Here is a 22,129-nt window from a genome sequence, read left to right as displayed (position 1 = left end):
CTGTCAGAAGAGAAGCTACAGACGATAGCACCCCGTTAAAAAAACAAACAAAGTTGACCTTTATATCTCTGAAGCGAGCTCACCTAGCAACAAAAAACCAACGTCATATTATGTCCTCCATTGTTCCATGCAACTTTTGTCCCACAAACTTTTCAGCTCCTGTCGTACTTTCGGAGTTATTCATGGTGACAGTAGTTAGTGACTCACCCTATATATGCAGTATATACTGGAGCAGTGGAGTCAATCTTGCGGATATAAGAGAATTCCTTTCTCAGCAATGGAACCATCCATCATTATTTTCCGATGATCAAGTATTGGTAGTATAAAGTAGGTAGGATGTCAGGTTCATGATACAGAAGTTAAATGAAGCATTTAAACGAGGCTTGCTTAGATCAAACATGAGGAAAGCAGAATACCTAGTAGTGGGAGAAGATGGAAGGCTATCGGACCATCGCAAGGAATTGTTAAAGCAGTATAGCAGTTTAAACAAGATCTATTATCTACACCTCTGGAAGCTGTGAAGGAGATGTGGAAAGCAGAATCCATCTAGAAAGAGGAGCAAGTACGATGCTAAATAGAGTTCTGTGGAGTTGAATAATATCAAAAGAATCAAAGGAGAGGATTCTACAAACAGTAGTCGAATGGATACTAATATACGATACAGAAATATTGACCCTGGGGGAGAGCAAGAAAGTATAGTACAAGCAGTAGAGATGGATGGAATAAAGAGGGCAGCCAGGCTAACTAGAACAGAGAGGAGAAGAAATGAGGAAATAGGGAGATAATGAATGTGGAACAACCAGTAAGTGCAGTGAATTGAGATGGCATCCCATTTAAAAAAAAAAAACAAAGTTGACTTTCATATCTCTGAACCGAGCCCACCTAGCAACAAAAAACCAACGTCATATGTATGGCGAAGGAAGCAAGGACGACGGTGCCTGGAATGAAGAAGCGCGGACGGCCGGGAATAACATGGAGAGAGGGAATAATTGAAATTATGAGGAACATATGACTGAAAATGGAAGACTGCAATGATCGTGAACGCTGGCGAATGGGAATACAAGAAAACTGCTGAAGAGTGGAGTAACCCTTCAAAGCAGAAGTAAATGTGTTGCAATGTGAAAACGCTTTCCCAAGGAAACAATTATTTCACTGCGTATTCACACACTTATACTACGTAGTGGAACCAGCACTTATTTTCCGTTTCACTTATTTTGGCGTTCCTCACTCATCTTTTCAATCACACAAGATAAAAAGAGAGTTGTTGAGCCCACAGACAATTCAGGCGTCTGAAATGTAAATCATTTATTTTTGGTACAGTGTTCTACATATCTTCAACGTCTGAATTTATTTTGATCGTTCTTCCTGTGAGATGCTATTTCCAAAAATTTACTGTAGTATCAAATGGAAACAGAACTAATCCACTGTGATGCGGCATGCGAGTCTTGGTTGCAGTATAAATTGTTGTCACGTGATGCCTTAGAATTACCTTGCTGCAGAATACGAAATCAGAAAACAGCACACATGACTAGAAGCATAGAAACGTCGTTAGTACTTCTTAATTTGTTCTACATATGGCCTACATTGTGTACATGCACGATACCTTGTTCCGAAAGGTAAGGTGAAACTATACACGACACTCAGCGGTTTCATGTATGGTTCGATCCTTTAAAAGCAAAACTGATGTTGCAACTGGCAATGTGTAACCCGAAAGGCCTTACGCACGATAACTGTGTAGCCTTAGTTATTCTATAACGTTGAAAATAATATTAACAATGATGTTGGTGGTTATAGTAATGAGCAGCCATTACCTTCTTTAATCTTCTTATAATTAGCTATGCATGAGAAAGAGTGTAGAAACTCTTGTGTTTTTGCAGAAATGTATTTACAGGTGCAAAATAATGCAGTTAAATTAAATGAGAATGATAAGTAAAAATATCTGTTCTTTAAATCTCTTTTACTTCCTAGACCGGATTCGATATATCCAATAGCACGCTTAGACAAAAACAATGACGTACATCAACATTTTATTACAAAATTATTTTTCCTTGCTATACATGTTACCATCTAAAACTGGGCAACACGTACTCAAGCAAAGTAATCTGCCAACCATCCGAAGGCTACATTTAGAATCACCGTGATTTGGCCTAACAAACGAATAATAAGGAGGACATATTCAATGCAGAAATCGAATATCTGGGAGTCGGATTTGTTTTCCATATCCATTGTCTAGGATATTGCAACAGGAAAAATCCTAAGATTGCAACAGAACCAAATCTTCGAAAGTAGTATGTGCAGTTTTACACACATCCTTCCAACCACAAATACATTGAGCTGAGAAAAGTCATGGGATAGTGATATGAACACATGCAGGTGACGGTAGTATATGGACTCAGGTGATTCGTGTGAAAAGGTCTCCGATGTGATTACGACCGCACGACAGGAATTAACAAACTTGGAACGCGGAATAGGAGTTGGAGTTAGAGACATGGGCCATTCCATTTCGGTTGTAGTTAGGGAATCCAGTATTCCGTGATACACAGTGTTAAAAGCTTGCCGAGAATGCCAAATTTCAGCCGTTACCTCTCATTGCAGTCAACGCGATGGTCGACGGCCTTCATTTAACGACCGAGAACAGCGGCGTTTGCTTAGAGCTGTCAGTACTAACATACTAGCAACATTGCTTGAAATAACCGCAGAAATCGATGTGGGACGTACGACAAATGCATTCGATTTGACAGTCCGCCGATATGTGGTATTAATGGGTTATGGTAGCAGATTACCGACGCGAGTGCCTTTGCTAACAGCACGACATCGCCCGCAGCGCCTCTCCTGGGCTCGTGACCATATGGTCTGTATCCCAAACGACTGTAGAATCATATCCTGGTCAGATGAGTCCCGATTTCAGTTGGTAAGTTGGGGTGTGGCGCAGACCACACAAAGCCATGGGCCGAAGTTGTCAACAAGGCACTGTGCAAGCTGCCAGCGGGTCCATAATGGTGTTCACTGTGTTTACACGAAATGGACAAGGCCCTCTGGTCCATCTGAACGCGTCACTGACTGAAAATGGTTCAAATGGTTAAAATGGCTCTGAGCACTATGGGACTTAACATCTGAGGTCATCAGTCCCCTAGAACTTAGAACTACTTAAACCTAACTAACATAAGAACATCACACACATCCTTGCCCGAGGCAGGATTCGAACCTACGACCGTAGTGGTCACGCGGTTCCAGACTGAAGCGCCTAGAACCGCACGGCCACACCGGCCGGCCTGAAAATGGTTATGCTCGGCTACGTGGAGAACATTTGCAATCATTCGTGGACGTCCCAAACACCGATGGAATTTTTATGAATGACATTGAGCTATGTCACTGGGCCCCAATTGTTCACGACTGGTTTGAAGAACATTCTGGAGAGTTCTACCGAATGATTTGGCCTTCCAGTTCACCCAGCATGCCGGTCTAAGGCGCTATAGTCATGGACTGTGCGGCTGGTCCTAGCGGAGGTTCGAGTCCTCCCTCGGGCACGGGTGTGTGTGTTTTTCATTAGGATAATTTAGCTTAAGTAGTGTGTAAGCTTAGAGACTGATGACCTTAGCAGTTAAGTCCCACAAGATTTCACACACATCGGAACATTTTTTTTTACCCAGCATTAATCCCGCTGAACGTTTATTGACATAATCGAAAAGTCAGTTCGTGAACAAAATCCTGCACTGGTAGCACTTTAGCTATTACGGACGGCTGTTGAGGCAGCGTGGCTCAGTATTTCTGTAAGGGTCTTCCAACGACTTGGTGAGCCAATGCCAAGTCAAGTTATCGCACCACGCCGGTTAAAAGGAGGTTCTACAAGATATTAGGAGGTATCACATGACTTTTGTCACCTCAGCTTATATAGAGACTGGTGTTGTTATTAAGTTAACGGATGCGCAGCAGTGTCATCACCACCGTATCTCATTTAATACACAGTGACTGATTGAACATTTGTCAAAATATGATAAAAATAATGAAACACGTAATAATTCATAAATGAGACGACTAAAAAATACACAAAAGTGTAAATAATATCTGTGAAATAGAAGCACTCTTCTATAACGTGGTGTTTACATGCTCGTGCATCACAAGCATTCTACAGTGGCGGATCCCAATTCCCAGTAAGGAAATCATGCTTCAGTCTCAGTCATACAGTTACGTTAAAAGAACATCAATCTGCTCCAGTGGGTGGAAGGAGCAACTCCTTGGCTTAGTCGCTACTAGTTACGGCCCTCTTCTAGTCAATTATTCTCCAAATGACGCGTGGCCCTTTGCGTCAACAGCAACGCCAATATATTTAGGCCAAAATGCCATTCTACCACAAAATGTGTAGTGCAGGCTACATTGGCTGCTAAACCAGCCGTTCGTCGCCCAAGTATCTCAGCTGCCTTGTACCCAATAGAGAATCACTGTCTATAACATACGCAGTGGACCTTATATTGGGTTCACACCACAACTTTATGCTTCGGATTAAGGGTCAGTTTCTTCGTAGCATGTGGGCAACTCAGGAAAGCTCCTTTCATGGTCTAGCTGCCCACATGAAATGAAATATGAGTTCCTTACAACCATGCACGTATAAGTGCCACAAAAGGAGGCTGCCTGTAGATGGACACTAATGGCTGACAAGATTGGTCACAGGTCTGCGTATAAGACTTGTTCTATGAGCAACTATAGTCAGATAGCATCATCGCACACGTGTAAATATCAGTTATATTAAGAAACGAACACATTGACTAGTCTCAACTTTTATCGATACGTCGTGCCGATGATCTATGTAAACGACTAAACTACTCTACCTTAGAGGGTGTTTCTACATTCAGTTTACTGCTAGGAAATTTACAGAAAGCTAATTGTGTGAATAGTACCCAATTTCCAGACTGGGATAGCATGTATACTTAACTCGACAGTGATTCAGCCAACGCATCCATCCACGAATTTGACTCAAGGAACCTAGGGAAACAAAGAGACCAAAATTTGGTCGACACGAATGACACGTGTTTACTTTGCCACGGAGTACCACACTCTGTAGATGATGGTTTCATGTACATTTCGAAAATTAGATACACTACTGACTTGTAAATTGTAAATGGCTTCTTGTTGCAATTGTTAACGAAGAAAATATGACATTTCCAATACTTAATGTGTTGGCCTGAAAATTCCATATCGGTTAACATGCCTTTTTGGGACGGCGATTTGGTACCCATTTCAGAGACGGATCAGCTATCTTCAGAGAACAAATGATACTGCAGTAGGGAACTAAATAAATTCATTACACGACCTGCCCCGCGATGTTCCGAAAATGTTTAATGTTGTCCTGTGAAGCACCTTAAAATATTGTTTCTCGGTTTTTAGAACGGCCTGATACGAAAACTATCACATACCAGAGTATGACGACAGCTAACTGACTTAAACTAATAATCTTCTCGTATTTGACTACGCCGACGACCTTGATTCAAACTATCAGTTTCTTTTTTTTTTTTTTCCTTGTGAAGCCTCAGGCACACTTAGTAGTCCTATGAATTATACCTCCATTCCAAATGACACGTCATGGTATGATAATTCTTGTATCTGCTTTTGTATTCAGTTACAAAAAACCTAATCGCAACATCATTCACCTGCTTTAGTTGCAAAATACCATAAATTCTTAGCAAGTCAACGGCTATACAATGGGTATGTTTCTGTGTGTGTGTGTGTGTGTATGTGTGTGTGTGTGTGTGTGTGTGTGTGTGTGGGTGGGTATGCGCGCGCGCGCGCGCTTTCGCGGGCGGGTGTACTTGTATACCTGTGTGTGGAGTGAGGGGTATCCATATTTTAAGTATAGTATCTTTAAATATCGCATTTTAGAAAACATTTCTACGTTTCAAACGTTTCATAACATCAACCCTGACTGAAGTAAAAGACGTTGTCAACACGATGAGATACTCAACAAACTCCAGTGTAGACGTTATAAGATAGAGGTTGTGCATTATGGAGAGGTTAACTATTGAAATTTTGAGTGAGCACTTATCTGGAAGAGTCGAAAAACATGTTACTTCCTCCCACATACACCTCACGAAATGACCAAGACGAGAAAATCCAAGAAATTAAAACCAATACAGGCGATTTACTGTCAATCATTATGCCTACACCCCACATGCGAGTGGAACGTGGAACTTGGGTACAGTCAGTCGTACTAGAAGTACCCTCTGGGACACATCGCTAGGTGCGCATACTAATAAATCGCATGGAAAGCGATATTTTCTGTAGCTAGTTGTGCGCGTGCTATGATACAAAGAAAAATAAATGCATTAATAGGATGTGTCATTGCAGCAAGGTAAAAAGATATTTCTTTCTTTGTGCTATCTGAAGTCGAATTCCTCTCTTAGAAGTTAGCGTTGTTGGCACATACTTGAATGAATTGGTGTTCCGTGAAACAGCGAGAAATAGCCGTACCGAGAACTGCGAGCTTATTGAAGCACAAAACCGAGAATCTCTCCGTCCATCTTTTGTCCGTTACAATAGGAGTTTGGAGTACTTATATTCTGCGCTGGCTATTGTATAGTCCCAGAGGAATAGCGCCATGGCCATAATCCGTAAGACTGGAACATCCGCCATTGTCTCCGTTATTTCCAAGTACCTGAAGGCGGTACGTCAACAAGTGCACAATTTCGGTAGTCTGGAGTAAATACAGGCACGCTCTTTATGCGCTTTCTCGTAAGTAATTCGAAACAGTTTTTTGATACAACACCAACTTTTGAATTTCTGCTGTAGTGAGATGTTAATAATATTTATCACATGATGGTTACATTCGATGTACCGATGTGTCGTTTTTTATCCTCAGTTGTAATTCAGAAGAGTCAAATAAAAGCCAGTCAGTTCACCGAAAAGGGTTTTAAAAGGTCACTAAGTGCTGCTCACGTTTCGTTTATAGCGTTGAAACATACCTTCCGCGTAGGTAATGTTGTGGGTTGGCAAGAGAGCCAACCCGGTACTACTAAAGGAAGCCGAAAGGCACGCGTTTTAGCTCACGCAGGCTGGCGTGAGGTCTGGAACAGGTCAAGGAAATTAGACTAGCAAAAAAGGATGTAGCTGTGGAATACTTAACTTTAATCCATAAATGGTGAACATCGCTCTTGACGGTACATGTTTTACAGCATCAATAGTAACTGGTAATGGCGCCTTGCTAGGTCGTAGCAAATGTCGTAGCTGAAGGCTATGCTAACTATCGTCTCGGCAAATGAGAGCGTATTTTGTCAGTGAACCATCGCTAGCAAAGTCGGCTGTACAACTGGGGTGAGTGCTAGGAAGCCTCTCTAGACCTTCCGTGTGGCGGCGCTCGGTCTGCAATCACTGATAGTGGCGACACGCGGGTCCGACGTATACTAACGGACCGCGGCCGACTTAAAGGCTACCACCTAGCAAGTGTGGTGTCTGGTGGTGACACCACAGGTAATGTAAACGATTCATAGTAGCGTGGAGTTAAGATATTGGAAGCATTGAAGAGTTGTAATAGACTCTCCGGAATAGCGGGCATGATCACATGGATTTAGACGCCAGACTTCTCTCGAAATGTTGCTCATCCACAGGCTTCCTGTTTTCGTAAAAATATTTTACCGATGCGACCTCCTGAAGTATGAAATGTTCCGATTGTAGAGCTTCTACTTTCAAGTAGTCATTCGACCTTGCCGGCCGCTGTGGCCGAGCGGTTCTAGGCGCTTCAGCCCGGAACCGCGCTGCTGCTGCGGTCGCAGTTTCGAATCCTGCCTCGGGCATGGAAGTGTGTGATGTCCTTAGGTTAGTTACGTTTAAGTAGTTCTAAGTCTAGGGGACTGATGACCTCAGATGTTAAGTCCCCTAGTGCTTGGAGCCATTTCAACCTTCGAACTTTTGCGGTGTGATGGTCTCAGGTATTCGCGTGGAATGGTGTTTCTTTCTACAGCATAAAGAAGGCTTGGTTATCGTTCTACGGCTGCTTAGACGTTGTTATTGTGTTTAGTGTTGTTATGGCTGCCAGACACCGAAAAATTGAATGTCACACTGTTTTGTTGCACCTCTACCGCGATTACACTCCGAGGTATCCGACGTCATTCCGTGTCGTGCGCAGCATTCTGTCCGTTGCAGTTGATCCTGGCGACATCTACGAGTACTTCATCTCAGTATATGGACTTCAGAGTAAACCCCTGGAACGGTGGCCTATAGGTAGGTCAATTGCTGCGCGGCTTCAGGAACGTTCGTCACGTCTTCCCCTGCTCCGAGATACTCCCTCCGTTCTCTCTGCCTGTATCTCATTTAGCACATAACCTTTCACGCCAAAATATATCAGTTACGAAAATACTGTTACCGTTCAGAAGCCAACCCTATACCGGTATTAGTCGGTCTCCTATGTACTCTTCTCTGTTAGGAATAGTATTCAAATGTGTTGTGATATCACTTGTGGAAAAAGAGTTCAGTCTTAAGCCACTGGTACCAGGACAGTGCCTTCGAACTTGAACGTTGAGTGTGCCGAGTTCAACGTGCTGCTGAACGCTGAGAAACGATGCGACTTGTGCATACGATACGTGTTCTCAACATGGTATAGGCGATCGCAGCGCGCTCCAGCGGCAGTTGTCGGCTGTCGCACATCAAACTGTTTACGAAATGGACGGGCGTAAAGTCCTACGTTATCTTTGTTAAAAGGCACGTTGGTTCCCTTGTCCATATGCTAGTCATGTTATTCTGTCTGTAATACACGTAAATAAGAACTTCAATATCCATAGCCATATTATAAGGCAAAAAGGAAAGTACCACGTCCACTCAATAAGGACATGGGTTTATACAAGTTCCATTACAAAAACTGCGATACAAATTTACAGTAGTTCTGCATATAAGATAAAAATTATTTCACCATTCTCACTTATTAAAAAAATTCTTTTGCCAATCTTACTTGATCATTTTTCTTATTCAACAGTAGAATCCTTGTTACCGATAGGATAAAACTGTTTAGCCTAGGTCGAATCAGATTATCCTTGCTAGAATTTACATGCTTTAGGATAAACTGATACGTCCTAGTGTGAACTAAATTTGCCTAGTTGGAACGCATGTCGCTGCCTGTACGAACGGGGAATCCCTGGATTATCTCTGACTTGCCCCTCGCACCTCTCAACCGCTCTTCGCTCGCACTGTTCTTTGTTTTGAACGTTATTTTGCATCGACGAGTGGGCGTGTTAAGTTGCTGGTTGCGTTTAAATGATTTTGTTATAATCCTAGCATAATTATTGTGAAGCGTTCCATCATGGATGAGCCTTCGTGTAGTAGACAAGTCAATCAAAAGCTATGGAGAGAAAAGTTTCTGGAAGAAATTTTGCAGAATGAAAACAAATATGCGAATTTGATTTAACAAGTGGAAGACGCGGAAAAGTTGGAAAAAATAATATCATTACAAATAAGAATACTGAAACGATTTGCTGTTTTCGAAATTGGTGAAGTGAAAAAACTAATTGCACGGTGTGAAGGGAACATAAAATACTTTGTTCCAGCTGATGAACTTTATGATGTGATTGATGCAGCTCATGTGGCTGTGGGTCGTGGTGGTCACGATAGGATGTTAGCCGAGACATCAACAAAATATGCCAATATCATAAAGTAAATAATATGCCTCTATTTATAAATATGTGATGTTTGTCAACAAAAGGAGACAAAAAAGGAAAGAGGGCTAGTTTCAAAGCCAGTTCTCCATTCGGAAATGAATAGCAGATGGCAAGTCGATTTGATTGATTTCCAAACACAACCAGACGGGAATTTAAATTTCATTCTAGTTTACCAAGACTATTTCACAAATTTTTTTCTCCTTCATGCGTTAACATCAAAGAGGGCTGAAGAAGTAGCTTATCATTTGAATGACATATTCCTATCTGTAGGGGCGCCGTATATTCTTCGATCTGATAATGGCAGAGAATTTGTCAATAATGTTATAAGTGAACTCGCAAAGCTTTGGTCAGAACTGAAAATTGTGCATGGAAAACCAAGGCACAGCCGAAGTCAGGGCCCTGTTGAACGTGCCAACCAAGACATGGAAAATACGATAAGTTCTTGGTTAAAGGACAACAATTCGACGAAGTGGTCGGAAGGATTAAAGTATGGCCAATTCATGAAAAATCGAACATACCAATTTGGCATAAAACAATCACCTCACAAAGCGTTATTCGGAATCGAACCTACAGTAGGACTTTCCACTTCCTCATTGCCTCAAGAAATCATAAATGATATTCAGGATGAAGATGACCTAAAGAAGGCAATCGAAGATGACAGCAATACTGAACAGTACGAAGACAGTGATATAGTGATGATGATAACATTGTGAAAATTGACACAAACGACATTCAAAATGCTAGAAAAATTCCGACAGAAAATTTAAGAAACCAAGCTAAAAGAATGAAAGCTTCCTCTCATCCACCAGCTGACATTGGAGACAACTGAACCATACCGATTCCAGATGTAGATAAAGGCAGAGGTGACCTTCGAAATCTAATTGGAGTAATACTTCAAAATACTGATGGGGACCTGTACAAAGCTGGCAACAAACATGGCGTACTTCAAAAACATTATTGCAGGTATAATTTTATTAAAATTTTCCATAATTATTTGTAATAAAATATTAAAAATATTTATTTTAACTTCTTTTTTATTTTTCTAGAACTGATTTCGACGTCTGCATTCAGAAGTTTTTAGATGTGGGAGATATTAAAAATCTTTAAGAACTGCAGCCACATAACATTTTGTTGTATCAGGACAAGGCTTCGTGAAACGCTGTTGCATGAAAAACTATACAACAAACAAATGAAGTTGTAAGAAAAACAAATCACTCTGTAATTCTAAGTGCAACCAAAATAAACCTTGCAAAAATAAGTAAATAAGCAAATTGCAGATAAGGTGATTTTTGTCGATAGATATACAGGGTTATTACAAATGATTGAAGCGATTTCACAACTCTACAATAACTTTATTATTTGAGATATTTTCAAAATGCTTTGCACACACATACAAAAACTAAAAAAAAATTTTTAGGCATTCACAAATGTTCGATACGTGCCCCTTTAGTGATTCGGCAGACATCAAGCCGATAATCAAGTTCCTCCCACACTCGGCGCAGCATGTCCCCATCAATGAGTTCGAAAGCATCGTTGATGCGAGCTCGCAGTTCTGGCACGTTTCTTGGTAGAGGAGGTTTAAACACTGAATCTTTCACATAACCCCACAGAAAGAAATCGCATGGGGTTAAGTCGGGAGAGCGTGGAGGCCATGACATGAATTGCTGATCATGATCTCCACCACGACCGATCCATCGGTTTTCCAATCTCCTGTTTAAGAAATGCCGAACATCATGATGGAAGTGCGGTGGAGCACCATCCTGTTGAAATATGAAGTCGGTGCTGTCGGTCTCCAGTTGTGGCATGAGCCAATTTTCCGCGGGCTACGCGTGAAACTTGCCCGCACGCGTTCAACCGTTTCTTCGCTCACTGCAGGCCGACCCGTTGATTTCCCCTTACAGAGGCATCCAGAAGCTTTAAACTGCGCACACCATCGCCGAATGGAGTTAGCAGTTGGTGGATCTTTGTTGAACTTCGTCCTGAAGTGTCGTTGCACTGTTATGACTGACTGATGTGAGTGCATTTCAAGTACGACATACGCTTTCTCGGCTCCTGTCGCCATTTTGTCTCACTGCGCTCTCGAGCGCTCTGACGGAAGAAACCTAAAGTGCAGCTTCAGCCGAACAAAACTTTATGAGTTTTTCTACGTATCTGTAGTGTGTCGTGACCATATGTCAATGAATGGAGCTACAGTGAATTTATGAAATCGCTTCAATCATTTGTAATAGCCCTGTATGTAAGTTGATCTACGGATAGATTTGAAATTGCTGATTAGCTACAAAATAACTTTATGAATCATATTGATTATTTTATATCTATTGCTTTATTCAATTTACTTTGAAAAGCTTATATAAGATACAAATTAATTGAAATTAGTTCTGATTAGGATGTACAGTTCATCCTAAAGCATGTAAATTCTAACTAGGATAAACCGATTCGACCTAGGCTAAACTGTTTATCCTATAGTTAAAAGGATGAATGAGTTTGACCTAGGCGAAACTAGTTCATCCTAAAATCTGGTTTGGCTGGTGACATACATACATACGGGCCTTCAACTGAAAGCCAATTTGACGTCTCCGGACGCTGTACTGCAGAGAGATAGCGTGAATGTGGCACAGGTGACGTTGTTCCATCTCACTGATCGACGTCCAAACGTACGTTCAGTAATATCTGTGATGCTAGACATTTCTCTGTACGTTCTGAAAGACTCCCGATCGTACTTTCTCCACGGTATGATGCCAGAAACTCGGCACGCTCAACATCCGTGGACGCGGTCCTTCTGCCAGAGGCTTTACCTTTACATAATTCCAAAGGGCGCTTAAGGCTCTCATTTGTAACAGGTCAGGCGCTTGTACATCACACGAATTCCACAATGCGAACTGCCGCATCTCTCTGTAGGGTAGTGAATTAAATATTTTTTTTCATTGCTTCACAATGTTCTTGCGCTCCGCTACATTCGACAGCTGCTCTACAGCTCACTTGCGTCATCACACGACTTATTTATATTTTTTCCACCAAATGAAATCAACGTAATACCTAAAGGTGCAGTTCAACACCTAGCGCGCTCGCTCGCACTGAGGTGAGCCGACCCGCTTCGAACCCTTGCGACGAAATAACGACTCTTTGTCTAGCCACGGGCCATCCCGAGTGTGCTTTCATAGTGTTTCTCACCCTCGTTTAAGTAATTACCGAACTAGTTCCCAATCTCTGCCGCACGAGGTGCGACACGCGATGCAAACAGATTACGCAATGTTATAACACGAAGAAACACGGAACCAATGTCTACTCAATTCACAGATAGATGGCACACACGGCTTTCCACACTTAGGTTTAACTAACAACTATGGCTGTTGAAAATACTTCTGGTGACAAGATTAAAACAACATAATGACTGTCAAATCATGAAAGTGACACACGACATAGAAGAAGAGGGAGAGAAGAAAAGAGGACAGCAGAAAGTATAAAGGGTTTCAATAGCAAATTACTGAATCCATATAATGTGAGCCAATCGTCTTATCTCCCAGATAGGTAAAAGTACCTTAAAACACGAATCATGCTTGAAACACACTGAATCTTTAGAATTTTATGTAATGTCTTTCCATTCGAATGTTGTTAACAGTTTATAGTTGCAGTTATAAAAAGAAATACTCATAACTTACTGAGAAATAACAATATGGCTTAATTTATATTTATAAGGGGATAATTGCTGGTCGTCAACCTAGACGTCAGTTGTTAAAAAGAAATTTAACATATCTAATAGCTGTCCACAGACAAAGATTACGTTGATTATAAATACTTCAATGAAGAAAATTAAACTGCAGTTCTGTTGTAAAGTTCTCATTTGAAGTACGAAGAATATTTCATCACATTTACTGCAGATTATGCCAGAGAGTCCCTGGATTCCTACAATGCAATAAATCAACAGTTGCTATAACAACTGGCTTATGAACATAATAGACATTGCAATGTCATCGTATCCTCTCCCCCCCCTCCCTCCCCCAGCCCCTCCGTAAGTAAAGACTGTTCAACGCCCTATAGTACTTGATATTTTAACAGCAGTGTTGTTGATTATTTGTAACTGATAATCTTTTGATATCCAAGCACTTAAAATGCATTATGGCTTCCACATCTACTATGGTTAATGCGGAAAGCACAGGGTAGCTCTACATGGTAATCTACATAGAGTAAGTAGTATTTATATTCCACAGTGAAAGGCTTAGCAGATTTTTCCATCACAGTGGGATCTATTTAATGACTTTAATCATGCATTAATCAAAAAAATGCTTCATTGCTATATCTTAATCCTGCATTTTTGATGAAAAAGGGAACTTAACAAATGATTTCTCATTTCTCGTAATCAACGAAATTGAAACACGTGCTTCTTAACGTACGTCAAACTTATCAGTCGTGAATTTAACTTGCTAGTTTCAAAAAAGAATATTTTTCATACTATAGTAATGCATGAAAAACTGTAATTTAGCATTCAGGCACTGGTAAGAAGACATAAATATAAGTTTTTAATGCGACTCACTCACCAGTGGCAAGAGATTTCGCCTGTGATGACGGCGGCTCGAGTACGATAAGCACAGACGCCACGGCGGCCGCGAGATGGTTCAGAGGCAGCATCCTGTTGCAGCAGCGTCGCAGGTCCGGAACCGCCAGCCGCTGCGCGTGCTCTGCATGTTGCCTACAGGCGGCCGGTAGGGGCGCGCACAACCATCCCCTCCACGGCCTGGATCGGCACCGACGCGACTGCTGAAGGCGAGGTAGTAGGCATTGTCCGCCGACGCAAAGTGTGACAGTTTCACCTCTACTGATTGCACCTCAAATCCAATACGTATCGAACGCTACAACATATGGTAACAAAGTATCAAATCTTAATGTTACGACATTAAGACTTCAGTTCTTTTATTGAAAATTTATGATAGATGAAATACACCATAGGTGAATTGGCTTGCAGACGACCGGCACTCTCAAATGCATTTCATTTTATGACGTTAAATACGCCATCTGTAGTCATATTTGAAATGTTGAAAGTTAATGTCTTGTAGGATTGTGCTGTAACAAAAACCTCACAAAGTAGAAAAATGGCTTCCCCAAAATAATTAACATTGGCTATGGACCATACAAAGGGCAATATGACACCACTATCATGCTCCCCCTCAAATTATTGTAGCATGATTTTGGCCTCGCGACAGCAGCAGCAATCCTGCGGCAAGATGACATCATTGTCTGGTAATACATCAAACATGAAGGCAAGTAAGAGATCCACATTATTTACGTAGTCTGCAGCTGTTCAGGTACCTTCGACTATTAGCAAAGGTCTCAATGGAAGCCTAGGTGAATGACCCTTATATCATGACACCGCCCCTACTCAGGGATCGCTCCGCAGTGCATGTTTCGAGCACACGTTAACCTGGATGATGGCGAATCCAGACACGATCATCGACCTGGTATAACAAGGCACATGACTCATAATAACAGTCGACACTTTTCCTTGATACATTGTGCAACATCAATGATCCCGCATCTACTGCAATCGTAATTGGCAATGTCGTTGGGTCAACTAGGGAACACTTAAGCGTACTCTGCTGCAAGCCCTATTTTCAGCAATGTGCGTGTGCTTTGGAACATTTGTTCCTACGCCAGAATTGAACTGTTTCGTTACATCTGTTAAAGATCGCCGCCTATCGTGCTTTACAAAGCAGGCAGGCCTCCGACCACGACGTTCTGTAATGGAACCTGGATGTCCCACACCTACTCACTATTCGTGGTTCACCGCCCTTCAACCATTATAACATAATTTTCTCAGCTGCCCATGTGTGCTATACCTGTTTGCTTTGCAGTCCCTCACCCAATTTCCGTTTCCAGGCGGAAAGGAGTTATATTTGGCTGAAGATAATGGCCTGGGTTTCTCCTAACTCTCCTAAAAGATGCTGATGGATTCCACTCAGCTGATATTGTTGTTGTTGTTGTGGTCTTCAGTCCTGAGACTGGTTTGATGCAGCTCTCCATGCTACTCTATCTTGTGCAAGCTTCTTCATCTCCCAGTACCCACTGCAGCCTACATCCTCCTGAATCTGCTTAGTGTATTCACTCTTGGTCTCCCTCTACGATTTTTACCCTCCACGCTGCCCTCCAATACTAAATTGGTAATCCCTCGATGTCTCAGAACACGTTCTATCAACCGATCCCTTCTTCTAGTCAAGTTGTGCTACAAGCTCATCTTCTCCCCAATTCTATTCAATACCTCCTCATTAGTTATGTGATCTACCTGACTAATCTTCAGCATTCTTCTGTAGCACCACATTTCGAAAGCTTCTATTCTCTTCTTGTCTAAACTATTTATCGTCCACGTTTCACTTCCATACATGGCTACACTCCATACGAATATTTTCAGAGACGACTTCCTGACACTTCAATCTACACTCAATGTTAACAAATTTTTCTTCTTCAGAAACGCTTTCCTTGTCATTGCCAGTCTACATTTTATAGCCTCTCTATTTCGACCATCATCAGTTATTTTGCTCCCCAAATAGCAAAACTCCTTCACTACTTTAAGTGTCTCATTTCCAAATCTAATTCCCTCAGCATCACCCGACTTAATTCGACTGCATTCCATTATCCTTGTTTTGCTTTTGTTGATGTTCATCTTACACCCTCCTTTCAATACACTGTCCATTCCGTTCAACTGTTCTTCCAGGTCCTTTGCAGACAGAATTACAACGTCATCGGCGAACCTCAACGTTTTTATTTCTTCTCCATGGATTTTAATACCTACTCCGAACTTTTCTTTTGTTTCCTTTACTGCTTGTTCAATATACAGATTGAATAACATCGGGGAGAGGCTACAACCCTGTCTTACTCCTTTCCCAACCACTGCTTCCCTTTCATGCCCCTCGACTCTTATAACTGCCATCTGGTTTCTGTACAAACTGTAAATAGCCTTTCGCTCCCTGTATTTTACCCCTGCCACCTTCAGAATTTGAAAGAGAGTATTCCAGTTAACATTGTCAAAAGCTTTCTCTAAGTTTACAAATGCTAGAAACGTAGGTTTGCCTTTTCTTAATCTTTCTTCTAAGATAAGTCGTAAGGTCAGTATTGCCTCACGTGTTCCAACATTTCTACGGAATCCAAACTGATCTTCCCCGAGGTCAGTTTCTATCAGTTTTTCCATTCGTCTGTAAAGAATTCGCGTTAGTATTTTGCAGCTGTGACTTATTAAACTGATAGTTCGGTAATTTTCACATCTGTCAACACCTGCTTTCTTTGCGATTGGAATTATGATATTCTTCTTGAAGTCTGAGGGTATTTCGCCTGTCTCCTACATCTTGCTCGCCAGATGGTAGAGTTTTGTCAGGACTGGCCCTCCCAAGGCTCTCAGTAGTTCTAATGGAATGTAGTCTACTCCGGGGGCCTTTTTTCGACTCAGGTCTTTCAGTGCTCTGTCAAACTCCCCACGCAGTATCATATCTCCCATTTCATCTTCATCTACATCCTCTTCCATTTCCATAATATTGTCCTCAAGTACATCGCCCTTGTATAGACCCTCTATATACTCCTTCCACCTTTCTGCTTTCCCTTCTTTGCTTAGAACTGGGTTTCCACATCCTTACATTTGTCCTCAAGCCATCCCTGCTTAGCCATTTTGCACTTCCTGTCGATATCATTTTTGAGACGTTTGTATTCCGTTTTGCCTGCTTCATTTACTGCATTTTTATATTTTCTCCTCTAATAAATTAAATTCAATATTTCTTCCGTTACCCAAGGGTTTCTACTAGCCCTCGTCTTTTTACCTATTTGATCCTCTGCTGCCTTCACTATTTCATCCCTCAAAGCTACTCATTCTTCTTCTACTGTATTTTTCCCCCACTCCTGTCAATTGTTCCCTTATGCTCTCCCTGAAACTCTGTACAACCTCTGGTTCTTTCAGTTTATCCAGGTTCCATGTCCCTAAATTCCCATCTTTTTGCAGTTTCTTCAGTTCATAACCAATAGATTGTGGTCAGAGTCCACATCTGCCCCTGGAAATGTCTTACAATTTAAAACCTGGTTCCCAAATCTCTGCCTTACCATTATATAATCTATCTGATACCTTTTAGTATCTCCAGCGTTTTTCCATGTATACAACCTTCTTTCATGATTCTTAAACCAAGTGTTAGCTATGATTAAGTTATGCTCTGCGCAGAATTTTACCAGGCGGCTTCCTCTTTCATTTCTTAGCCTCAATCCATATTCACCTACTATGTTTCCTTCTCCCCCTTTTCCTACGCTTAAATTCCAGTCACCCATGACTATTAAATTTTCGTCTCCCTTCACTACCTGAATAATTTCTTTTATCTCATCATACATTTCATCAATTTCTTCGTCATCTGCAGAGCTTGTTGGCATATAAACTTGTACTCCTGTAGTACGCGTGAGCTTCGTGTCTATCTTGGCCACAATAATGCGTTCACTATGCTGTTTGTAGTAGCTTACCCGTACTCCTATTTTTTTATTCATTATTAAACCTACTCGTGCATTACCCCTATTTGATTTTGTATTTATAACCCTGTATTCATCTGACCAAAAGTCTTGTTCCTCCTACCACCGCACGTCACTAATTCCCGCTATATCTAGCTTTAACCTATCCATTTCCCTTTTTAAATTTTCTAACCTACCTGCCCGATTAAGGGATCTGACATTCCACGCTCCGATCCGTAGAACGCCACTTTTCTTTCTCCTGATAACAACGTCCTCCTGAGTAGTCCCCGCCCGGAGATCCGAATGGGGGACTATTTTACCTCCGGAATATTTTACCCAAGAGGACGCCATCATCATTTAATCATACAGTAAAGCTGCATGCCCACGGGAAAAATTACGGCTGAAGTTTCCCCTTGCTTTCAGCCGTTCGCAGTACGAGAATAGCAAGGCTATTTTGGTTAGTGTTACAAGGCCAGATCAGTCAATCACCCAGACTGTTGCCCCTGCAACTACTGAAAAGGCTGCTGCCCCTCTTCAGGAACCACACGTTTGTCTGGCCTCTCAACAGATACCCCTCCGTTGTGGTTGCACCTACGATACGGATATCTGTATCGTTGAGGCACGCAAGCCTCCCCACCAACGTCAAGGTCCGTGTTTCATGGGGGGCAGCTGATATTACGAGTGAGCATTTTCTACGTGATGGCCGATGTTATAAGCACATTTGATGGAGAAATTTCTTAGAGTACTGCCGTGAAGCAGCACATTACAGAAGCGCTGTAAGAGGGCGTAGGAAGTTCAAAAATGGCTCTGAGCACTATGGGGCTTAACTTCTAAGGTCATCAGTCCCCTAGAACTTAGAACTACTTAAACCTAACTAACCTAAAGACATCACACACATCCATGCACGAGGCAGGATTCGAACCTGCGACCGTAGTGGTCGCGCGGTTGCAGACTGTAGCGCCAAGAACCGCTGGGCCATTACTGTCCACGCGTAGGAAGTAGCTAATGAAAATATATACATTCCGCTCCTGATTCGGACTGGCTACAAGGCTAAACCGTTAAATAATTTCATGGAGCTGTTTCGGCGCTCGAGACGTGTAGGGAGTTGGTAGACAGCCTTTGTAGTGTACCCTTTGTGACGGAGCAGCTGTTTTCGTGATGTCCGAGGGGCGCTCAATAAGTATCTTTAGGCGGAAAATCAGAGCAACGCTTTCATAGGCACTTGAGGAATGACTACGCAGATCTGGCAGTGAACAAAAGCAGCATGAGTTGTTAGGCGAGGCGTCTGTCATCATCGCAACAAGGTCGTGTGAACCTTTCCTATTCCCACGTGCCGCACGGCCGCACGCAGCTGTCTCCTGCAATTTTCGAATATGCAGACATTCTCATTAGATGTTATCTAAGGAGTACAATCAAACACGTCACTGCACAACTGAACACCTCTCCTGGTAGTGTTGACACAGTTGACCACCTGTTGGGACACTGAAATGTGTGTGCCTGCTGGGTTAATCGCCGCTTAACAGCAGACCATAAAGAGCAACGATGGACCATCTGTGGAGAGTTGCTTGCGCGTTAAGAGGCTGATCGTGACAATTTTTTGTCGGACATTCTTACAGGCCAAGAAACGTGGTTTTGTCACTTCAAACCGGAAATAAAACGGCGATACATGGAGTTGCGCTAAACCACCCCTCTGCCGAAGATGAAGTTCGAAGCCACTCCCTCACCCGGTAGCTGAGTGGTCAGCGCGACAGACTGTCAATCATAAGGGCTCAGTTCGATTCCCGGTTGGGTGATGGAGCCCCTTAGGAAAATAGCGGAAAGGTCGGGGAAGAAAGCCAGTGTTCACTCTGTCTGCTTGCCGGGGGGTCTCATCCGAGATGTGGAGGAGGCCCTGCCGGCGGCGATAGAGAGAACTGGGTGCACCCGACTGCAAATTGTTGCTCATGTCGGCACCAGTGACTCCTGCCGCCTGGATTCAGAGGAGATCTGGGGTGCAAATTTCTCGATCTCCGCTATCGGGTGGAGAAATGTAGGGTCCCCCTGAATAGGTCAGGCGTGCACTACACGCAGGAAGCGGCTACAAGGGTAGAGGAGTATGTGTGGAGTGCACATTTGGGTTTTTTAGGTTAGAGAATTCCCTCCCTAGGCCCGACAAGACGCCTCCTGAGACGCGGCAAGGTTGGAGTAGACAAAATGCAACAGGCAATAAAAATATTAATATGCTAATAGTAAACTGCAGGAGCGTCAATAGAAAGGTACCAGAACTGCTCTCATTAATAAACGGTCACAATGCTCACATAGTACTGGATACAGAAAGTTGGCTGAAACCAGATGTAAACAGTAATGAAATTCTAAACTCAGATTTGAATGTATACCGCAGAGACAGGCTGGCAGTGAAGGGGGAGGCGTGTTTATAGTATCGAAGGAAATTGACGGAGATCCGAAATGTGAAATAATTTGGGTGAAGGTCACGGTTAAAGCAGGCTCAGACATGGTAATTGGATGTCTCTATAGGCACACTGGCTCAGCAGCTGTTGTGGCTGAGCACCTGAAAGATAGTTTGGAAAATATTTCGAGTAGATTTCCCCACCATGTAATAGTTCTGGGTGGAGATTTTAATTTGCCGGATATAGACTGGTAGTCTCAAACGTTCATAACGGGTGGCAGGGACAAAGAATCCAGTGAAATTTTTTAAGTGCTTTATCTGAAAACTACCTTGAGCAGTTAAACAGAGAACCGACTCGTGGCGATAACATATTAGACCTTCTGGTGACAAACAGACCCGAACTATTATAAACAGTTGACGCAGAACGGGGAATCAGCGATCATAAAGCGGTTACTGCATGGATGATTTCAGCCATAAATAGAAATATTAAAAAAGGTAGGAAGATTTTTCTGTTTAGCAAAAGTGACAAAAAGCAGATTTCAGAGTACCTGACGGCTCAACTGACATGGCAGAAAATCCTAAGAAATTTTGGGGTCATGTCAAAGCGGTAGGTGGATCTAAACAAAATGTCCAGACACTCTGTGACCAAAATGGTACTGAAACAGAGGATGATAGACTAAAGGCCGAAATACTAAATGTCTTTTTCCCAAGCTGTTTCACAGAGGAAGACTGCATTGTAGTTCCTTCTTTAGATTGTCGCACAGATGACAAAATGGTAGATATCGAAATAGACGACAGAGGGATAGAGAAACAATTAAAATTGCTCATAAGAGGAAAGGCTGCTGGACCTGATGGGATACCAGTTCGATTTTACACAGAATACGCGAAGGAACTTGGCCCCCTTCTAGCAGCGGTGTAACGTAGGTCTCTAGAAGAGCGTAGCGTTCCAAAAGATTGGAAAAAGGCCCAGGTCATTCCCGTGTTCAAGAAGGGACGTCGAACAGATGTGCAGAACTATAGACATATATCTCCAACGTCTATCAGTTGTAGAATTTTGGAACACGTATTATGTTCGAGTACAATGACTTTTCTGGAGACTAGAAATCTACTCTGTAGGAATCAGCATTGGTTTCGAAAAAGACGATCGTGTGAAACCCAGCTCGCGCTATTCGTCCACGAGACTCAGAGGGCCATAGACACGGGTTCCCAGGTAGATGCCATGTTTCTTGACTTCCGCAAGGCGTTCGATAGTTCCCCACAGTCGTTTAATGGACAAAGTAAGAGCATATGGACTATCAGACCAATTGTGTGATTGGATTGAAGAGTTCCTAGATAACAGAACGCAGCATGTCATTCTCAATGGAGAGAAGTCCTCCGAAGTAAGAGTGATTTCAGGTGTGCCGCAGGGGAGTGTCGTAGGACCGTTGATATTCACAATATACATAAATGACCTTGTGGATGACATCGGAAGTTCAATGAGGCTTTTTGCGGATGATGCTGTGGTATATCGAGAGGTTGTAACAATGGAAAATTGTACTGAAATGCAGGAGGATCTGCAGCGAATTGACGCTTGGTGCAGGGAATGGCAATTGAATCTCAATGTAGACAAGTGTAATGTGCTTCGAATACATAGAAAGAAAGAGCC

At 42.4% G+C, this 22,129-nt stretch overlaps 1 protein-coding gene across 1 annotated transcript in view; it reads right to left on the bottom strand.

Moving 5' to 3' along the window:
• LOC126162421 (complement component C1q receptor-like) overlaps positions 1-14,289 on the bottom strand; it is a 55,892-nt gene extending 41,603 nt beyond the window's left edge. The window contains exon 1 of the mRNA XM_049918925.1: positions 14,171-14,289. Within this exon, the coding sequence (XP_049774882.1) occupies positions 14,171-14,261 (91 nt within the window). The 5' untranslated portion in view covers positions 14,262-14,289. The remainder of the gene's footprint in view (positions 1-14,170) is intronic.
• Between the last annotated feature and the right edge of the window lie 7,840 nt (positions 14,290-22,129).

The sequence above is a fragment of the Schistocerca cancellata genome, chromosome 1 (assembly GCF_023864275.1).
Source record: "Schistocerca cancellata isolate TAMUIC-IGC-003103 chromosome 1, iqSchCanc2.1, whole genome shotgun sequence".
Lineage (NCBI taxonomy): Eukaryota > Metazoa > Arthropoda > Insecta > Orthoptera > Acrididae > Schistocerca > Schistocerca cancellata.
The sequence above is the reverse complement of the archived record's forward strand: the minus strand, read 5'-3'. Positions and strand labels throughout refer to the sequence as shown.